Below are 22,965 nucleotides of genomic sequence, written 5' to 3' on the forward strand. Positions count from 1 at the left end.
TTCACGTGACGAATCCATCTTACTGTGCTAGGAGAAAATTATAACCACATTAAGTTTGTAGTTTCATTGATTCTCAGGTGTCCTACAGTACTGAGGAATGTGGCCTTTGTTCTGTGAATGAGAACACTATACTTAGACTGCTACAGTAACAGAAAAAAAGGTCCCAAATTTGTCATTTCCATAGAAGTGATTCTGAACAGATCTTTGATTTAAAGCAAAAATAGTAGTAACAGAAATAGAGATTCCACAGTTGGTTTGTAAGGACCAACCACTTGTCATGAACAACTTTGTCCTGCAGGGCAGACTTCTGTGGGATCCCACACAGCACATTCCTAAACAAGCTGAAATGCATCCTGAACTCCTGAGTAGTGTTTCCAATGTTTCCCTCGCTTACTTCTCTCAGGATGTTGAACAGCAGAATATCATGTTTGCTGCAGCCTAGGATGTTCTTGACCCTCACATTGCCCAGCTCTTCATCCTTTTTCATGACTAACAGGTTGAACATCCCTCCTAGCCATCTCATTCTTATCCTGTATCAAGAAATCGTCATCAACATCTTAACATGATTATTTATGCAAATGAATTGATTTCATGAAATGTCTAGTTCAAAATTACAGACTAAAGAAGTTTAAATAAGTTTCTAAAACTGCTGGGTAATTATCCAGACAGAACTGCTTAAAGCTCTTCCACTCCTAATATTAATAGGAGCCATGATATTCCCATGCTGACTATGAGGGGAAAAATCAATATCAGCAAACGTACATTCATATTGATTTATCTTCCCTTTCGGTTTTCTAATTTAGTAAAGGCTACTAATGCAACATTACATAAAGATTCTCAGGAGAGTAAAAAGGCTAATAAGATCAGGTATCGCTGTTTGTTCTGTGGAAGTGAACTGACTTTATAGTACATAGTCAACTATTGAGTTGCCCAGGAAGGCCAGTGCGTGCTTTTGAACCATGCATGTACCAGAGGGCGTTCTTCCAGGGAAGTGGACTAAAAGAGGCCATCAAGATGACTTTTCTGAGATTCAGGCCCAGCATGCTATTAGGACATGCAGGTTGGAGGTCCCAGGGACCAAATACTAAGAATTTTTTTACCACATTGCAAGAAATATTGTACACATGTTGGCGTGTCCTATTATGCATGTCTCTTCTGAGCAGCTAGTAACCTTTGTCAAACTAGGTTAGAAGGGAGTTTTGGGATCATGTGCAATTTCTTACGTGAATATTTGACTTTGAAGGTGTTATTTCATGTGTTGTATGAGGAAAAAGAAATACATTATGAAAATTATTAACTTGCTTCTCTTACTCGTTCTGAAGAAAGTAAAGGGAAGATAATGAGGAGAGGGGATGTTTTTTTTCATTTAAAATCTGAAGTTTATGGCTGTTCAGAACACTAGAATATAGTCCTGTGGGAAAATAATTTGGCGATAAACACACATTTCAAACTTAGAGATGAGATTAGGACATGAAATAGTGCAATCTTTTCCATGTTTGAAAGAATATGATGCTTCAGAAACAAATGTTACTAATGTCACAAGGAGTGTACACTTAACATAGCCAGATCAATCTCGAAGCACTATTTCTTGCACTGAATATTAAATCTTAAGATATTTAACCCTATATCTGAAATATATACTCCTTGTTATGTTCAAACATTGAAGTTCAACAAGTTATAAAAAGGGGACAGTATTATCTGTATTGTTACTGTACATCATCTATTATATATATACACATACTCATGATTGGCAGTATTTCCTGCATTCCACATAGTTGATTTTTTTCCTCTTTTTGAGGACAGGACATTCTTGACGGTGCTGTTAAAAAGTAGGACATTTCCTTGTCCTACCAAAGGACAAGGAAAAAAGCAGATTACTGAAAAATAAGACTGAATAATTAGGTCATTGAAGGCCCAGGCTTATAGAGGTATTTAGTGTCCCAGAAGAACAGCTGATAATCTGCAGTTACAGAATGACTGTAAAAGTTGAGTTCTGCCTCCCAAACACCAAATTCCCATTTTTTTCAACTTTTAATTGATTTGTCCATTAAGACATTTTACTAGAGATGAAAATTCTTTACAGAAAGGGTCATTGGGCACTGGAACAGGCTGCCCAGGGAGGTGGTTGAGTCACCTTCCCTGGAGGTGTTTAAGGCACGGGTGGATGAGGTGCTGAGGGATATGCTTTAGTGTTTGATAGGAACGGTTGGACTCGATGATCCGGTGGGTCTCTTCCAACCTGGTTATTCTGTGATTCTGTGAAAATGGAAGAACAGTCTTTGCCCCACTGTATTTGATGGAAAAAAACATTTTCCTTAGTCAGTTTTACTGGACCATCAACAAGTTCTTGCTTATGAAAAGACATTATATTTTGGTCTGGAGTACAAAATGACGAGAGGGCTATCTCCAAATGACAATGACATAGTTTATAAATAACTGTGTTCAGACTGCTCTTGTCCAGTTGTCCATCAGACTGTGGCTACTGCCTGGAGCTACAGTAACACTAGTTTGATTCAGTATAGAGATGTGCCTTTTTCCCAGGGGCAGAGATTTTACTGTAAATATAACCTCTTTACTCAGTCCTTTGGTTCCAAAGATAGAGCAGATAAATCAATATCACACAAGTAAGGGATTCCAGTGGTTCTGTTAGAAAGTAGTACTTGAATACTTAAATATTGTAAGGCGTAACTCCATGGAAACAGAATTTCAAGTTTACTCAGCCAGGCTTAATCCTTATTTCTTTCACATAGTATATAGATATAATTTTCTTCTTATGCATCCTGTGAAACACACACATTCACTTACACCCATATTTAAGTATATATGTTATTACTGCACAGTTTATTAAAACAACTGAAACATTTCTGTTCATAGCCCTTATTTTGCCATCTGAAAAACAGGAGTAACTGATAACAAGTGTAGGTGATCATACTGTTCATTCAGCCTTGGAAAGAAAACACAGACTAAACCTGCAGGAGATGTGGAAACTATTCTCTCGGAACACAGGAGTGCTAGATCTTCAAAGGTGGAGTTTGAGCCTTACTTCTGAGGTCAGTGACTGTTGTGGTCTGGGATGTTTTTGGCCCCATAGCTTGTTGTTTTTCCATAGTGAGCATATGGAAGCTACAATTCTTTTAATGGAATTTTTATTTGAGAAGATTCAAGTCATGTACTTGACAGAAGGTCTTGAAATCTGGGCAATTTTGCTTGTCAGATTGTAAGTCGTAGCTCTGAAGGATTTACTATCCATTTTCTTTGGGAATTTCTAGTATATGAATATTTTAATATAATAGGAAAAAAACCACTCCTTGCCCTTCTCTTTGAAATTACTGGGGTTTTCCCCCTGACACCTGCAGAATAATTTCAACCTGCAACTTCAGAAATTTAAATCTAAACAGTTAAATCTTTGCTTTAAAAACCTGAAAAGAATATCTTGTGGCAGTGTTGCCTTTTAAATACATTGTGTGAAAGAGGGTTATTTTTAAATTAAAATCAAATTACAGGGTGCCATTTAGTAACACTATAGCTCGTGTACTAATATGGATTTTTGGTTGTTTCATTATAAAATCTCAAATAACTTCACAATTTTTTTCTTAGTGATATGCAGAAGTACTGTATTTAACCTATTTTGAAGTAAAAATAGGAAGGAAAAGGTTGCCATTGGTCAATATGAGTGAAAAAGCAAGATACCTTTGAGAGAAGAAATGAAATAATGTACCAAGTCCTTTCTGTTGAACTTTTAAACAGCAACTCTTTATTCCTTAGGAAAAATTTAATAGTGCCATCTTTGTTTAGGACTGCTGAATCATCTCCTGAAATCAAGGTGCTTTTTTGACTTCAGTAAGTTTTGAATTGGGTATCTCGTTGTTTCTTGCACAGTCACAAAATCTTGTTTAGTGACAAGAATATATAATTTCTTTTTAACTATCATGTTGGTTTTTAGGTGATGCTCTGCATGTCCTGCCCAGGTACTTCGTCATTGAATTAATGAGTACTTTAGATAGTTAATTATATCATTTTGGACTGGTTAGTGGAAAACCGTGAACACCTGTGGCATCTTGCTGTCTAGAAAAGTGTTTGACAACACAGACTAGCTCCTAATAGAGGGCTATCTTGATGCCCTTTCTTTAAGTAGAGATTTCATTGACTGTAAGTTAAATGGACACTATCAAACAAAAAATTTGCATGGGGAAAATATTTAATGTATTTTAGCCACAGGCTGCATTGTTTAGAAATAATTTTTAAGAGGCACCACTGGTACTATTTTTTCTATCTTCTGCTTTTCATTCTTATCATAATGATCAGCATCATTCTACATTTGTAATCACTTCCACCTTTTATTTCTTATGCACCACTCTGTTGTTCTTAATCTCATGTAGCTTGGTAGACGTTGTTAACCTCTTTACAACCAAGGATTTGCCCATATTAATGAAATGCCTCTTTAGAGACCTAATACATCATCTGTCTGGATGGTTCTCTGCTAGTGATAAAATAATGAGAAGATTTTTCAAAAATATTGCCACTGTTCAGAAAGTTTGCCAGTAGAAATACTGCTAGTACTGCATGTAAATGATGCAGTTTCCCTCACTGAGTTATCAGTTAATTTTTCGGGGCTGCAGGGCCACTGTTTTTCCTTGGAATCCTTCAGGGGTTTTTAGGATAAATATCAATATGTTTTACTGAAAAATCTGTTTTCTGATCATTAGTTTTCCAATCTGAGGAAAGATGCTACTTGCATGTAGCTTTCCCCATCACTGTTCATCTAAATGCCTGGGTGATATTAACAAAATATATGAAACAGATAAGTCAAAATTCAGTCTCGGAGCATGGGATGGATGGATGGATGGATGGATGGATGGATGGATGGGAAAAGCAGTACAAAGAAATTGCCATACAAATTGCATCCTGGCATAAGGAAATCTGCCTGAAGATTAAGAGAGCTTGCAGCCTTGTGTTCTCCTAGATCTTTCATTACTTCCAAAGATCCATGAGCTCTTCGATGCTCTCTTCCCTGTGAAATGTAGAGACCAGAACCTTTGGGGAGAGGAACACAGAACATGATTGATGAGAAAGATTGATTTGACTCATAGTGTTAAAAGAGGTTAAAATTCTTAGGGGCTTATCTAGGCAGAGGCATGACTAGAAGTTAGCAAGGAGATGCTGAGTGGTTTTTTTTCTGTTTCTGCAAGTAGGTGTTGAGTATTTCTTTTCATTTCTGCAAATTTCAATGGTAAACTACTCTACACTTACAAAACTAATCCACGCATACACACACTCCAGTGTGGGAACACTAGCTTCTACAGTGCCTCACAGATGGAAGGGAAAGACAGGGAGATGTCAGTACAAACATCCCTACTAACTGTATGTGGTGGCTGGGAAGTAAAGGGTGGAGGACATGACAGTTTGGCTAAGTCAAGATATGTCTTGAAACCAATATTATGGAAGAAGTGGCCTTTCTCCTTTTATGGCACTCTAAATGTGGTCTGAAACCAGAAAGCTAAATAGGGATAAGAATGGAAAACTAAGAAGAAAGTATGCAGAAGATTCAGTACCTTAAATAGTGCCAGGTGCAAAGATATGTTGTGCATTCTTTTTTCCTTAATTTTTCGAGGGGGGTGGGGAGGACATTGGGACAGCTGGTACATCTCTTTTATTCAATGGCGTATTTTAAGAGATATTCTGGCTTATCCTTTGGAACTTGAATAGTTTTCATGTGTTTAATAAGCTACTGGATAAGAGAAAGTATCTGTAATAACAAAGGTCTTGAGCAATTCAGAGGTCATCAATCTTTCTCTGATTAACAGTTGTTGTCACTTGGGTATGAAGGATGGCCACACTGTCTTCCTCAGTGTTTTGTTATTATGAAAGTAAATGATTCAGAAGCACTTTTATATACCACTTGTAGCAAATTCCACGTGTTGGCCCTTTATAGGCTGACATTTATTCAGTGAGGTCATAATTACCCAGTACTTTTCCCCCCTCCTTACAACTCATGGCTCAGTTGACTTGGTGGGTGTTTTTTTTCCTTATAGAGCTAAAGATAATTTACTTAGAGAGGGGAGTACAGTGTTCTTTTTGCTTTGTCAGATATTCTGTGGCATAGCTAGCTGCAGGTAGGTGGTACTGTGAGCCCCTTCTGGAATCACTTCTTACACTTAGAAGAAACAACGTGATGGAAAACATATCTGTTCCCATCCTGCTACATGCATGCTTTCTGGTGAGAGACAATAATTCAATTGGTGACGCATTCATGATGCACATTGTAGTTTTTCAAGTCCAGTTCTGCCAGATGTGCGAACTGTAACAGGCCAAATGCAGTCTTTTATTTTTGTCTACAAAGAGCTGAATTCGGCTTTGGCATTAGTTCTAATTGTTTAAAGTACAAAACCAACATTTTTTTCCTTTCTTTTAAAGCTATACAAAGGACAGGGCTGCTAGTGTTGCAAAATAATTGAGTCAGAGCCTGTTGCAATCAAGAGATGATTAGTTTCTTGTGTTTATGTGTGTTCTGATGTGAATTCAACCAATCTATTATGTCTGGTTTGTGTTCCTGGGGATGCACTATTTTTATGTGGAACTTGCAAAAGCAGACACAGTTCACTGATGTTTATTAGTGACCTTGTCTTGTCCTCTGAATTATGGACGGTCTGCTTTGAACATGGGGAAATGCTACTAGCAGTCATTATGCGGGTGTTCGGGGTTTTTTTGTAGTTGTTTAACCTCTCCAAGGCCCTGCTGCAGTTCTAGATGTAAAAAAGAGAGAGAAACTGAATTATGGGTGTTTAAAGCTGAAATATTTATAGAAGCAGTTTTTTTATTTAAAAATAGCATTTGTGCCTGAGAAGATCAGATGTACCACTTCAGTATGAAAAACAAAACCAGATTTTAGTTGATATTATTAATAGAAATTGCATGAAAATTGATAATGTAATTTAGCTGAAAATATTTTCTTCCAGTCTAGGTTTTGGAGTGTTTTTGCATTTCTAAATGTTATAAATAATAAAAAAAAAAAAGTAGATTTTGTATTTTTGTGTAGTTAGAGGTTGCACAGACAAATATTTGAATGACTGTTTATTAAAGAAGAAAATGTACGGAGTATCATAACATATGCAATAAGAATTAAATTTTTCAAATTAAAATGCGGACAAGTGATATCAGGAAAATAATTTTGCTTACTATGAGAGGATGGGATTCCCATTTATCACAAGGTATACATTAAGATGAAATTGTGTTCTAGAAATAGGTTCCAATTTAAAACTGCATTATTTAGGATCAAAAGTTTACTTAATTACCTGTGAGAGAAGCTTGCATATACTTTCAAAATCCATTCTTATTAAAAATGAAAAGCAACAATATGTGAAATCCAGAAGTCATTATTGATTTGAAGTCACTATTTAGGTTGATTAACATTTTATCTGAATGAATGTCAAGTACTGCAGGATGTGGTCCAATTGATTTTAAGGTGGTGGCAATGGTTAGTGCTCCAATATCAAAAGCATATCCCGAATTAGGTCATTCGGAAATGTTTCCTGATTTGAGAAACCGTATATTGATGGGACTGAAAGAGTAAAAAGGTATCCTGTGTTACTCTTTATAAGGCTCAGGCAAAGAATGCAACATACTGTGTTGTTTTTCAGCTCAATGAAAGAAACTCTTCCATGTGTTTTGTAAAATGCAAAATTACACTAGGGAGTAAAGTAAATGGCTGTTGTGAGTTACTGCTTTTCAAATACTATCTTAGAGCATGGCTTGGGGAGGGGGGAGGAGGAACACAACTCCAAATCTAAAATGTAAATTTTAGTGTGTTTTGAAGAGGAGTTTTTCTTGACTTTCTTCAACATTTGAAAGTATTCCCAGTACTGTGACAACACAGTCAAACAAAAATTTGAAGAAAAAAAAGTCTGCCTAAAACTTTTGGTACCAACTATAGAAAACAAAGCCTGTCTGAACAAAGAAAAATTCCTGCTTCATGTTTCTTTAGAATGACAGATCTCCTTGGCTTGCAACTTCCTCCCCAAAACCAGCATGAAGCAACACCCTTGATTAGTCAAGAGAAGGCAGCATGCAACCATTAATATTAACTGTACCACACCACACCATCTGGCTCCACCAGCTTGGAAATGATGGCCTGTATTTTTTAGTCACAGCTGACAGGAAGCAGCAAATTAATTTCAAGTACAATTGTCATTTACCTTTTACCTCTTATTCTTGACCCTCCATTGTCGACCATTCATTTTGCCTTTGAAAGATATACTTCTAACTGTATTGGTCGATCAATTTCTGTGAGAATATTTGTTGCATACTGGAGTGCTAAGTATAAAAAGAAAAATAAAAAGTAGGTAGAAGCTGGTGTGAACTTAAGTTTTCTTTTAAAAAAGACACAAACTATTTTTTAACTGCAGATTTGAAGGTATACACTCTTCTGTGAGGGTCCATTTAACATTTACTCTCAGAGGTATTTATGGACAGAGAGAGGGAGGAATGTTAGCATGTAAGAATACTTCTAGGCAGCTGCCTACTCATCACTTTATTTCCTAACACATAATTGACCTTTGCTTTATTTGAAAATACATTTGATCTTACCTCCATAAGTATGGTTTTGTTACAAGCAAAGTTGCCAAGATCCCTGCAGTTTAGTCTGGTTCAATCTGAGCATAAAGAACAAGATCTTATTTGCTGTCTTCATAGATGCTCTAAAGATTAATTAGCCCATGTTTCACAATGCTCTAAAGAGTTAAAAATGCTATGTAAGCATTATAGTTTCGTTCTTCACTTTAGAGCAGCCCGGCTTTTAATTGCTCTGCTTACCATATTACCAGGAATTGAACTCTTGCAAAATAAGCAAAATCAGTCGTAGTTATTAATTGAATGAGACTTCAAGTAGAATTTAGGGTGACAACAGATGCAGAAAAGCTAGTGAGCAGATTGCATTCTTCTCCTGGAATAAGTACTGAGCCAACAAAACTCTATGCTTTTGGTTCCACTGTGCTGCTTAATGTGCTGCCTTCCTGTAACTGTAGATCTGATAGTTCAACAGTTTATGGTCACTTTAGATTTCATTGAGCCTTTTAGTAAAGTTTAGAGGACCATGCTGATCTCCTGTTCTTATAATTATAGTCTGACCAAATTCTTACAATAGCTAAATAATTTCATATGACATTTTTCATTTCCAGTCTGAAAATATGATGTGGTGTTAATTCAAAATGAAGCTTTAACTGAAATGTCAATTCTATCTTTGTAACTAGTAAAATGATTTTTAAACAATTTTTGTGTGCTCTGAAGTTTTTTGAGTGCAAGGCATTCTGAATATCATCAGTGACTATATTTAATGCTGCTACAGACTATGGGAGCTCCATCTCAAGGACTGAAATTTAGAATGTAGGGAGTCATGAGTACGTTCTTAACTAGAGCCAGAACATCAGCTCAAACTGATTGCTCCTTTGTGTCACTCTTAGGGCAAGAGTGTGATTCATCACTTCCGTTTTGCTGAATATTGAAGTGCAGATGCATCTTTATAGGTTAGGTTTTATACTTCCACTAAAGACTGAATGGCATCCTGATCTCATTTGTAAGAATGCAAGTTGGGAGTAATTGGTTAAAACTGATTGACCTACATCAGTATGATTCTTGTACAACATCCTGTTAGATTCAACAGCTTCACTGGAAATAGGTTTGGTCTTAGCAAACGCATGTATTTAGTTTCCTTGAAAAGTGTGTGATTTCTTATGCACTAGGAAGCATGTCTGGATTCTAAATGTTATTCACTAGTAGAACGTTTGTGAAATAAATTCACTGAACCTGTTTAAGTCATGTGCTCTTCCTGTGTGAAAGTTCAGACATGATGTAGCTTTCAATGAATGATTAGACTTGACCATGAGCCCGCTTCCATTTTGACAATAATACCATCTGCCATTCTTTCATAGTGTGCTTGTTCCTCTGTCTTTGTAACTCTCTTGATGACTACATTGTTTTGATATGCTAGGCTAGTTAAGCTGCAAAAATGTAGTTTAAAAATAGCTGTATGATTTTAAAATGATTTTTAAAAACTGGAGGAGCACAGAAGAAAAACTTGTTTATGCATGGTTATAAATCTATTTCTATAGTTCTATTTCTGGTAAACTGCAGCTATCTCATACACTAGAGTAGCACAAAAAGGAAGATTTATATAAGTATAGATATGGAGTCATTTCAGGCTGTGGTCAGGATGATCTTACTGGCATGTCTTCACTGGGTCAAGCAGAGTATGTTTGTTTTATTTTTTTCTAGTTTTTAGATGTGTTTTCAAACACGCACACCCCCCTCCCCTTCTCTGTAGCATTTTTGTCTATCAACCTATTTTATTTTGAGAACAGAATTTCCTTTCTAGTTTCTTCCTTCTTCAATTTAGTGATGTCTTTCACTTCTAGACATCAGTTAGGCTGCAAAAACAGCAGCACAGTAATGTACAGCTAAATACAGATATTCAAAATGTGAAATGTGTCAGTCCATCCCCTGGGCACAAGTCTATGCCTACTCATGTTAGAACAACAGTCATGTCTTATTAAATTAGGTACTCTTTGTGCAACCTGTGTACTGTGCATTTCCTCTGCTATATACTGCATAAGCTCCACTGTTGTGCTTGTGCTGATAAGAGTTCCTTCCTCAGGCTGCAGTGAAAATCAGCAGCCCCTGTTGTGCATGGCAGCAATTGCCATAAACACTACAGTCTTGAATGGAAGAGAAATGGAATCAGAGGGATGTAATAGTGCCATATTATTTAACTCTTCATTTTCTACATTCTCAAACTCTACCAACCTGGAACTTGCAGACTGTACTTTTCTTTGGGATTGACAGGGAGCACCGACCAGCAGAAAGCTGAGGATGTTGATGCCTCCATTTTCCTGTCTTCCTCCAAAATTCAGGCTGTGTTTCTTCAGGAGATGGCAGCAGATGATATGGTAATTGTAAAAGTCAGAGACTCTGCTACAAAACTGAGGAGGATGGGAAAACAAATTCCCTTATTTCTGTCCAATGGTCACTCAGTTACATAAAAGAATGATCAAGCCTTTTGTATTATGATGATACAGATGGAGCTGAGGAAGATTAGGAGTCTTTTGCGTTCCTTTGACACAAGAAAAGTAAAGGAAGATGGTGAAGTGCAGTTGAAAGTGAATTAACAGTTTTCTTTTACCTGTTCTTGTTTCATAATTGTAGTATATCAATATACATTTTATAGTGATTACAATAAAAGAAATGCCAGTGAAGTCTTATACAAATTTTGGTATTTTTGCCCCTTTCAGTCTTAGTCACAGAATAGCTTATGTTGGAAGGGACCTTGGGAGGTGACCTGCTCCAACCTCCTGCTTGAAGTAGGGAACAGATTGCTTAGGGTTTTGTTCAGCTGACTTTGAAAACCTCCAAAAGGTGCCCTTCTGAGAAACTTGGTCCAGTCATTGGACAACCCTGTGTTTCGGTTTACGATCATTATCACTTGTGGTTGTCTTGCTCTGGAAGTCTAGAAGAACAACATAAGGAACTGGATAGAGAGGCTTCTTCAGGGAGTTAGTTGTTAAGGAGCTAGGTCTGAAATATTTATCTAACTTTCACTTACTCAATCTTTTTCTGAAGTCAGAAGACTCAAACTGTCTCATGGACATGTAAATGAGGTATAAAGGACATCTCCTGACAAGGCAATAAGAGAACAAAGTGGCAAGTGCCATCTCTTCTGTTCTCTCTACAGCTTGTTCCTTGTTCAACGTTGGTTAGATATCTATACTTTTTTCTCATTCTTTTTTTTCCATAAGATTATTTATGATAAGCATTATTATATTTTATCAGCTTATTGATCTTATGTCCAAAAATCTGGATCAGGATCGAGGCCTGAGTTCTTACAAAAATACAAGCTGTAACTCCTGTTTCTTCCAATTTAAGAAAACAATGCAAACATATGAAGAGGACAGGACAGGAAGGAGGTATAAAGGCAAGGAATGATGTGATGCATAGTGTAAAATGATGAATTAATAATTAAATAAAGAATTAAATAGACTGAAAAAAAACCCCATAGTGCTCTGAGGAGGAGTGTTACCAGTAACAACTCAAGCAGCTTTAGCTGGTGATGTAACCTGTTCTGAAACTTACCTGGTTTGTTACTTTGCAGAATATTGTAGTTTTGATTTGCTGGTGGGAGAGCAAGAAGTTTTCTCCTTAGAGTAAAACTCTGTTACTGTTTTAAGTTCCAGCAAAAGGTGGTCTTCCTCTAGTTTTCACTTACTCATGCTCTGCCTAAATCAAGGAGGATATTAAACCTGATCTGGAAAGCTTACTTCTTTTGATGCATTCTTTTAGATATAACAATTTTTTTATTTTTTTTGGGGGGGGTGGTGGTTGTATGTATGTTAGGAGCTTAGCTTGGTTATTCTTGATCTCATTAAGTTCTTGAGAGGCAACTCATATAAACTAGCATATACATTGATGACATAAAATAACCAAACTCAATTATTTATGTTAAGGAAATACAAAGATTTCCTTCAGAACATGTGGAACTAGTGAATAAAGATTTTAGTGTTGTCTATTTGTTTAATTTTGCTTGTCTGCTTGTTTAAGCAAAGAGGGGAAGAAATGAAAGTGGAGACATAAATAAACGGCTCTGATTGCACGCTGGAGGGGTAGTTTTTTTAACTACAAAGTTTTTCTCAGCTTTTAAAGCTACAGGTATTTTTTAAGAAACTGCTAAAATAACAAACACCTCTCACAGTATCTTGATTCAAAATCTACCTTAGTGTATTAACCTCCAAATCAATTAATGCTCTCAACTTTGCTGCCCATCACCTATTTTACCACTTCTGTTCCATCAAGGTTCCACTGCAAGCTAAGGAATCTTTGGAGGGAAATATATGCAGTAAACCACGCATTGCATATTGCTACAAGTATTTGGAATATGCTGTAGCATTTGTGGAGTTTACAAACAGTGACAGCCACAGAACTATTTTTAAATTAAAGCTATTTGAATAATTGCTGTGTGCAAGCCCAAATCCGTGCATTTGGAGCAGGTTTAATTTATACAGTATTCAGGAACCTTTCCATCATACCATTAACATCTCTCCAGCCAAATACACTTTGAAACACTGTTTCACACTTCCAGAACTTCAGTAACACTTATTAAAGTCACACTAAATGGGCTTTTGGATGTCCTAGGAGAATGATTAGTCAAGATGGAACCATAATGAAATGTACTGTTTTAAATCTGATGATTTAACCAATCCAATTAGGGTCTGTGTAGCATTTACTTGTGTTTAGCTGAACTATGATTGTATGCTCAAGTTCAAATGGTGCTAAATTAAAGACAACATGGACGAGCATAGCAATGTTATTGCTTCAACCCTAGTTTCCAGGAATTGTGTAGTTACAGACTATAATCAGAGATAACCCTGGACTGATTATAGTCTGTAACTACACAATTCTGGAAACTAGGGTTGAAAGAAAACATTGCTATGTGTCCATGTTGTCTTTAATTTAGCACCCATTTGAATTGAGCATAAAATCATAGTTCAGCTAAACACGGTTACCAATCATTTTAAAAGAAGGCACTGGGAGAAATGCAAGATGTAGAGCAGACATTAAGATTACATAAATTAAAGGTGCTGCAGTTGAAACAGTGGTTGATTGCTGGGTGAGTTGTGAATTTCTCAATTTTGGAAAGCAGTAGTCATGAAAAAAGCCAGAAGATCACCACAAAAATTGTGTCTTAACCAGATACACTTACTGAGCAAATTTAGTCCTTCAGTATATAAAAACCCATGGTACAATATTAAATATCTGACATTATATGTAAGGCCAATACCACATTACATACTTATACTAACAAATTAATCTAATCATCTTCCTAGTGGCTGATATATAAGACAATGTATTTTTAGACTATTTTATCTCATTAGTGATTATTATAGGTTCTCCCAAATCTGTCAGAATTCCAAATTGTTGGCTTCCTTGAGTTTGTCAATAAATTTCTATGTTGACAAAGCAGATTTAGAAAGTTGCAAAACTTTAAATGCCAGAAGAGAAGGAATGAACTTAGTCTTACAGCTCACACCTACGTTTAATTTTTTTTCTTTTTTTTGAGCTCAGTTTATGTGTTCGATACTTGGAATTGGTTGTACAGGCTAAATATATTTTTCTGCACTGCCTTTTTATTTTGGTTTTGTGTAATTTTCATTGTTTAATAATTAGATCCATGGAGGTTCCCAAATGCCAGCATCCTGTAGTCCTAGTTGCTGTGAGGTCTTCCTCAATAGCTTGCAAAACTGTACTCTTTGAAGAATCCATCCCTTCCCAAAATAGTCCTTCCTTGTACTGGCCCCAAATCTGAATTTACACACAGTACTTAGTTGCAAACAAGATATTACACATACTATATATTCCTAAGTATTTTGTAGAACTATGTTAGAAGATTAGAATGGTAATAGCTTGTTCAATTTTGTGGTGTAAGCAGTGGCAATTATCTAAGATAGCCTGAAGAGTTTGCATGATGATTTGGTTTTTTGATTATTTTTTTTTTTGCCAAAGTGTAGGCTAATTGGATTAAAAATTAATTTTTCATTGTAGATCTTGTAGACATTGTCAGGTCATGTCTTTTGTTTGGCTGATGATTTTAGACTATATTTAACAATAATTATTTTGCTTTTTTCTGTTGGGTTTTTGTTGGCTTTTGTTGGTTGTGGTTTTTTGGGTTTTTTGATGAACTGCTGAGTTTAAATCTCTTTGTATCAGTACACATCCCAAACTAGATAGGCCCCTTATTTCTTATCTAAAATAGAAGCAATGTAAGACTTCTGTTAATTTCAAGTCTTTCCCTTAAGTTTTTATGGCAGAGCCAACAACTGACCTTTTCCCTTTTTAAGGAACAGAGATTAATTCTGTTTCAAAATTCTGGAAAGGTGTTAGACCTTCCTCAGTGCATTAATTAGCGCTGTGGCTGGGTGTCCGTGATGTAGATGGCATAGTGAAAACTGCCATGAGTTCTCCTCAAGTCTGATAAGCATACCTGCATTTATATTTCAGTTGGGAGATGCTATACTGCAAATTTGTGCATGAATTCATACAATGCTACATAGAAATCATTAAACACTAATCACGTATTTACAAGAATAAATGTTGAGCTCTTTCTTTTCTGCAGTTGGAATTAAAAAACTCACCACTGCCACCACCCACTGAAATCACAGATCACAGCTGAAAGCTAAGATAGCTAGCAAGAGTTGAATAAAATCGCACTTTCAGATATCCAGGTTACTTTCTAGAAATTTTTGCAGCCTAGAAAATAAAAACCTACTTAAAGACTATCGATTTAATTCACCTACTTCTCTGTCTAATGACAGCTTATTTCAATTACTAGATACTTTCCTAGCCAGTTGTCAATTATTTCATTCTTTTCCTTTTTCCCTTTATATCTAGTATTGTCTATTGTTTACCAATACTAGGCCTTAATATGCTTTAGTAGACCAAACAAATATCCTAATAAATATTGTCATTTTCCATCTTTTTGTAGTTGCTTGTTGACACACGAATATAAATGTGAAAGCTAATGACTGAAATTTCAAAGCCAAATAACCAGTCCTATTCATTTTAATATGAAAAATACAGCTAGGTTGTCCAAGTTGACTTTGAAAATCAGTCCTTCTTACTGTATAAAATTTCAAAGGTTCCTGTGCATACAGCACTCTTGCAGGTTTTAAGAAACGAAATCACCTAGACATCCTGATCATCGACCTTATTTTTCTCTTCTGTCACAGATTTCTTTATTTTCTTGAGAAAAAATTCTCCTGTCTTCTAGCTAGTTTATAGTTTTGAAAGGTTTGCAGTTCCCTGACCACGCTTTGAATAGCTTTAGATAGGACAATAAATAGCTTTCCATTAAAATTAAGCATCCCCACAAAATAGTCAAATTAAGAACACTTCTATAAGTCCGTACTCATAGATGTGAACAGGTTTTTTTTTTTTCAGTAATAACTAGGGAGTTCAAATGGAGAGGACGATGCACACATTTTTACTTCATATGTAGTTAGAAGAACCAAACATAACTTTAAGAACAATTCTAAACAGAGCAGTCCTCAAATAGGAAAAAAAAATTGCTAACATCAATATTTGATTTAAAGAAAATGCAGTGTAATCATCCAACACCATCGACTGCCCAATGTTTCTACTATACAGTGTTACTGTCAGCAATGGCAGAAGTTGTTAACATTATGATGTTATTCATACAAAATGATTCTTTTAATGTATGCAGGGCTGATTGGGCTTTAGCTTTAGGTTTGAATGCTCTGAAGGAAGTAGATACTAGGCAGAAACCAGAATTGTTGACAGGTTAGGCTTTGAGGAAAGGAAGGTCAAAGTCCACATGCAAAGATTATGCTGGTTTTAGATCCCATTTATTTAAACCAGTGGGAAAAAACCCCATAGTTTTCAGTGCAAGAAAGTGCTGGTTCTTATGGGAAGCCTTCTCTGCTGTTGGAGGTGCAAAACCTTAAATCTGTGGGGAAAAAAAATGTCTCTCAGAAAAGTAATAAAGACCTCTGGCACTGTTTCTCTGAGCTGGCCCTGGAAAGAATCACGTTTGTGCTGTGAATCCTAATAATATTTCTGGGGATAAATAAATTTCTTTTCCACTTTTGAATAATTTCTTATTTTATAGTAAAATGCATTAGTGCCAAAGTAGTGTGAACATAATCTACTGCAATTAGATAGCTAGATTAGTTATGCAGTAGGCCCAATGAAAACTCTAGATAATTTTAAAAGCACTGAGACTGCTTAAAAGAGCCTTTCAGATAATTTTGTAAGTTACATAAATAGTCCAACACAGTTATTTTATGCTCTTGTCTGTTTTCATCCGATTGCTTTCCAGGTCCATCTGCAAATACAGGATGACAGTAACTCTTCTTTTTGAATCAAGGAGACATTCTCCTGTGCAACCTGTTTGGGTTATTTCTATTCTAAAAATGCATATGGGTTCCAACACTGGATTTTGAAGAAGCTGTTGTTCCCAGTGTACCCTATATATGGCAGGGTAAGAGAGGGAAGTAGTACTATGTAGGACACAGAACAAAAAAAAAAAATCCTGACATGTAGAACGGACTGCAATGTTGCATGTTCACATTATGCACCCTACAAATCATCTTTGACACTTTGTAGCTGTAAATAGCTGTTTCTCAGAAATCTCTGTCCCACGGCTTTACATGGCCCTCATGACTATTGTTCTCAGAGCAATTGCAGAACAATATTTTTCCTCCTAGCATTCCTGTGGGGTAGAAAATTAGTATCTCCACTTTAGATCTGGCCTAACGCTGAATATACATTGGATTATTTGTCTAATCTGTAAGCATGTGTGTGGAAGAAGTCTACAAGCACAGGTTTGGTCTGGTGTGAGATACCCATTGGGCCGTCCACCTTACCTCCAAACCTGCTGGCTGCCGTATCAGGCAGGGACTAAGAACTTTCTAATTGTTATCCTGTTGAAAGAACAATTCTTTCATAAATCTTTTAAGATCTTTCTCTCGCTTGCATACTCGTCTTTGGGCTGCCTGTGGGGAGATTTAACTCTGAAGAAAGCCAAGTATGCTCCCCCTTCAGAAGGCTTTAAAGCTTCTCAGAGCATTCAAAAATAATAGGAAAACTTCCTATTCTCTCAGCCTGCATGCTTTGCCTTTAGAGTCCTGGCCTAGAACATACCTGACCAGAGGTCAGGATTCAGAGGCTGTGCAGGGAAGGGCTGTGTCCTCCCTGAAGTCTCCAAACTGCTGCTCTGGCAACCCCCCCAAAAGGAAATCCTTCGTGTGTAACTCCTGTGAAAAGTGGAAAGTGTGAAGAATGGAAAGAGACACATTTTAGGCCAATTGAATTTTCCTGGTTTCTGTGGAGTGTAATGCCTTGGGTTCTTTCCTGTGAGAATTATTATTAAACATGAGTTTCAATAGTTGCTTTATTAAGAAAAAATATCTTACAAGCACTTCTACTTCAAATGCCGCCTCTTTACCAAACCTTTTTCCATGAACTATGTCTTAGTATACTTTGTCTGAACAAGTACTTTAGGGGAAAGTGTGATGTTCACTCTTATGTCACTTGATTCTCCTTCATTAGCAGCATCTTTCCATCTTAATTGTACAATCAGGTCCTTTCCACTTCTCTGTACAGAAAAGTATTTGCATCAGAATTGCTGAGTAAGGAAATGACAAGTTATAGTAGAATTTTATTTATGCTGAAGAAATCAATGCCAACTAATATTCTTTTTTCTTGTTCTATTTTTCTTTGGTATTTGATTTTTGGTAATCGGCCCAACTTGAGTCCTACTGTGGGAGCTCGGCAGAGAGGGAGGGATAAAGAACAGAGAAAAAAATCTGGAGACGGCAGGGATAGCTTGTGTATGTGGTTGCATATGTATGTGAGCTGGCATAAAGCAAGGCTATGTGGATGTTAACTGTTTAACTAATGCTGTAAAGAAATCCTCAGCTAGCTGCAAATGTGACCCAAGAAGGGCAAAAGAAATATTTAAGGGTGTCCCACTGGTGTTTGATTTCTGTGCAAGAGTGATCAGCATCCACTTAATTACTTCCCCAGGGATTATGTCCATGCAAGGGTGAATCATGCAACTCTTGGTTGACTCATGGCTTGAAAAAATGGAGTTAGCACAATCCAAAATGGCAAGGATTTGTGGTCACAAGGAGAAAAATAAAATGTGTATTTACACAACAGATGTAGGCAGTGAAGGATTTGCTGTTCATTCCTTCTTATAATGATGAAGGGAGGACATTTTTTCTTTAAGAAAAAGGCAACTCAATTTGAAAATGAAAGTTAATTAATTGCCATTCCACCTCTAGCTGTGATCTTGCTTGATCTCCTAAGTTAAACAGGGTAGGTGCATGTGACATTATTAGAGAAAAACTAGGCAATAGAGGACAGAGTATTTTAATTGCTCCCAAGAACTCTTCCTCCTGAGTCAGAAATGAAGCTGCGTCTCTACATGCTGACAATGACAATATGTTGTTGGTGAATTACCCTTTGAATAGCATCTAATGCACAACTTATGATGATCAGTGGTTATTAGAAACCAAAACGACCTTTATTTTAGGACAAGTCCTTTGGCTGCACCCAGTTTTTGGTAAGTGCGTTACATCTGTTCCAGTTTCTCTTGTAGTTCCGCGTGGATACGTTGTTTTCTTGTTTCTTAGCCTAAGCCTGTTAGGTGGTGGTGTTTTCTATTATATTTTGAGCTCCATCTTAAAGCCAGCTAATTTAAAGCGCTGTTGGGAAAGCCTCAGAAAGAGAGATATTTGATACGTGCCACCGCAATCCATTTGTAGGGAAGGCACTAAGTTCATTTGACAGTAATTCCTTTACAGATGCTTTTCCAACTTTAAAATGCTCTTTTTTTTTCCCCCTAGTTGAAATGGAAAGCTAATTGAAAAGAGAGAAGCACTGGGTTGTAAGTTCCACATAGTATTGCGTGCACGTGTTGATAAATGGATGCTCCGCTATCACAAGAATTTACAGCCCCAGGTTTGCACGCGGGGCGTGATATTCTGGATGTGATATTCCGGACGTGATATTCTGGATATTCACCTCTGTGGAAGCCAGAGAGGCTTCGTTTCTCAGGTTGTGGCAATTTCTGCGGCAGCTCCTGAGGGGGGTTTCTGAACTCTGCATCCCTTGTTTAACATGGCAGCTCAGAGAGTCCACGTACACTCAACACGCGCCGCGCTCGGTTCGCATCTCGTTTTAGGGGAGTCATCCTCGCTCTCCACGGAGGCTTCAATTACAGAGGGCCAAGTGACAGGCTTTCGCAAATCCTCGCTCGGTTAATCTGCCGGAGCAGCTGTGCCTTCCCCTGGCCCCGGTGCCGCTCGTCCCCCGCCTGCCGCCCGCCCCGCGACGGAGCCACCGCCGCCGCGTCCCCGCCGGCAGCGCGACCCCGGCGAGCGCTCCCCGGGCCGGTCCCCCGCGCTCCCCGAGGGCAGCCGCCTCGCCTCCTTGACGTCATGTCTGTATCCCGGCTCCGACCGGCGCAGCCGAGGCGAAGGCAGCCGCGTTAAACTTTCAGATCGGCTCCCGACGCCGTGCGCAGGGAGGGGAGAGGGAGAGAGAAGGAGGGGGGGGGGGGGGGCTGCGTGCAGCCGCCGCAGCTGGAACATCTGGAAGCGTTCAGGGTGTCTGTCTGTCGGCGGGGAGGGGAGGGAGTAAGGGGCTGGGACTCCGCTCTCTTCCTCTGCAGAAACAGCTCCCTGCCAGCACAACGCGCTCAGAATGGCTTTGAAGAGGAGGAGCAGCAGCGTTTGAACATCTCTCTCTCTTATTATTATTATTATCTTTTTTTTGCCTTCCTCCTTTTCTTACTCTTGTAGTCGGTGGATTTTAAAGAGACATTTAACCCTCCGAGGTTTGTCCTGGATGCTTTTGCTTTTTCCATTTTTTTTTTTTTTTTAAATCCTTCCCCCTCTCTCTCGTTTCCCCCCTTCCTGTTCTTTTTTATGGTTTAACAGCCAGAGGTGCTGTGCTAAATTCTTGGAAGGGGCCCGGATGTACTGAGGATGCATTGCAATTTCACTAAAGGAGGCAGTAGTGGAAAGGATCAGTTTTTGGTGTTTGATGCAATAATGGGAATCAGGTAATAATAAAAGGGGAGATACTGCAGCTCCGTTCTTCTTTGAATTTTACCGAGCCGATTTTCGGAAGGGATTAACCTGGACTCATTTTTTAAATGGTCAATGAAAACAAGAGGATGTACATTCCAGAAGAAAACCATCAAGGTAAGCCTGAGATCTACCTCCGAGGGTGTACCAGCCCTTCCCTCCCCTCGCCTTTGTCCCCGCTCCCTCGGTTCGGGGAGGGGAGCACAGGCAGCCTTTGGCAGGGCTTTCCATGCGGAGCACACGGCTCCCTCAGCCGGGAGACCCCCGCAGCCCCTCGGGGAAAGGGCACTTGGTAGGGACCCCCCCCTCCGGGCAGAGGAAAGTTGCCCGAAGTCGCCCCCCGAAGCGGAGAGGGGGGGGAGAGGCGAAGGGGCTCCGCGTCAGAGCCAGGTTAACCCCCCTCCCCGAGGCCGGGATTACAGGGTCTTGCCCAATTAATGCCGTCCCGGTCCTCCGAACGCCCATCTGGCTCCCCAAGGCACCGGGAGAGGAGTCCTTCTCTTCTCTTTTACGCTGTTTGATCTCTCATCCGAAAGGGGAGGGGAGGGAAAGGGGGAATTATCTATTTACACGCATCCACACGCACCTACTGAGAGAACCAGGGGCGCCGGAGAGAGCCTGCGTTAATATCAAAGTTGGGTTTTACGTGGGGCAGTGATTTCTCGCCGAGCTTCTCCTAGGATCGCCCGCATCATGGATACCAACCCGTGCTGCTGCTCCTCGGCGTTGGCAAACGTCCCCGAGCTATTCCCCGTAGTAAAACTTTGTTTGTCCAAACTCCAGAAGTCTTCCCCCCCTCATCCCCCCGCCCAGCCCTGAACTGCCGTTCCTGAAGTTATTTTTATCCTGGTACCTGCATGTTGTCACCCCCTCCTCTCCCTTCCCTCCCCTTCCCCACCAGCCCTCGCTGCACACACACACACACACACGTCGGTGTTGCAGAGCAGACAGAGCCATTTCCTTCCCTCTGCGAGACAGGAGGGAGCTACTGGACTGTTTCTCTCTTCCCAGCACAGCCCCCTCCCCAGCCATGCCCAATTTCTCCCCCCAGCATCCCTCCCTCGCCCCGAGCATCCCCCTTGCAAGGGCAGCCTCGCCCTCCGGAGCCAGCCTGCTTGCCAGCCAACGTGTCCCTGCCCGCTGTGATGAAACATTTGGTCCAGGGGTGCCTGGAGAGGGTGGCTTGGCAAAGCCCCCCCAGCCCCTCGCAGGGCCAAGCCAGAGGGTGCAGCTGGAGAGGTGCGTTAGCACCATGACAGCCCTTAATCGTGGAGGGGCAGTGGGTTTCAGAAATAACCCCACCCCCCCATCCAATTAAATCCAGATTAAAGAGGAAATATAATCCCAAGACCCCCCCCCCCAGCCACTCTATCAAAATGAGGTGGGTGGGGAAAGGAAGCAGCCCCTGATCCAGAGAGCTCCTTCCATGTGGGAGCGAGCCCGCAGCACATGCATCCAGCAGACGTGATTGGGCTGCTCCTCCTGAACCACAGCTGATAAAGTGGACGAAGAGCTCAGCCTCCATAGCAATATGCCAACGCTATGGCAACCTAAATCCAACTCCCCCCTTATCAGCTGCAGTGATTATATAATTGGAGGAACAGTTTTGCATCTGTCTCTTGATGCGGATTGTCATTACTCCCAGGTGAAAGAGCAACTTCTAAAGCAAACAGGAAATCAGCCAGGTGGAAGAAAGTTGTGTTCCCTGGTAGTGCTTGGGTTGTCATTTATTTACAATCTATTTTTATTTTGTGCAAACAGCACCTGAAAGGTTACATTGATCAGTAGTCAAGAAAACCTGGTGGCAAGGAGATGGGAGTAAACCAATCACAGTGCAGAATGGAGTAATTAAAGCAACCACAGAGAGCCAGTTGCAAGGTGGAGATTTAAAAAAAAAAAAAGAGTGGAAAGCAAAGCTGGATCTGTGATCCTGGTCTGCTTCTTGCTCATACGAGGGAAGATTATTTTGTAGAAGTCCTTAGTCTTACGTCCTTCTCAGTTCTTAGCGGTGAGGTGAATATGCCAGGGAATACCCACACAAGACCGATTTTTGTATCTGTTCTTGAAATGTGAGTGACATGGCTAGGCCTCTGCTAGCAGCTGCTTTCTGCACACGTCTGTGCGTTATCAGCCCACCTGAACAGCCTTGTGCTCGGGAGCCTGGGCAGCAGGGGAGCTGGTGTAATAGGGGCTTATTTAAAATAAATAAATAAAGCGTGCTAGAAGTCATTAGTCAGATTGCGAGGACTGTGGGGAAGAGGAATTATATCTGAAAGTGCTTTGTTGACTTCTTAACTGCTAATTTGGGTAGGTT

The 22,965-nt window shown here is 39.2% G+C and overlaps 1 protein-coding gene across 23 annotated transcripts in view; it reads left to right on the plus strand.

Annotated features, from left to right (window-relative positions):
* Positions 1 to 22,965, plus strand: part of CACNA1C (calcium voltage-gated channel subunit alpha1 C) — a 480,521-nt gene that overhangs the window by 24,208 nt on the left and 433,348 nt on the right. Inside the window, exon 1 of one of the 23 annotated variants that reach the window (XM_069861353.1) lies at positions 20,352 to 20,768. The exons of the other annotated variants lie outside the window; for them this stretch is intronic. Coding sequence (XP_069717454.1) covers positions 20,720 to 20,768 — 49 coding nt within the window. The 5' untranslated portion in view covers positions 20,352 to 20,719. Of the gene's footprint in view, positions 1 to 20,351; positions 20,769 to 22,965 lie in introns of those variants that run through there. 23 annotated transcript variants of the gene reach the window in all.

Source organism: Phaenicophaeus curvirostris, chromosome 1 (assembly GCF_032191515.1).
Source record: "Phaenicophaeus curvirostris isolate KB17595 chromosome 1, BPBGC_Pcur_1.0, whole genome shotgun sequence".
Classification (NCBI taxonomy): domain Eukaryota; kingdom Metazoa; phylum Chordata; class Aves; order Cuculiformes; family Cuculidae; genus Phaenicophaeus; species Phaenicophaeus curvirostris.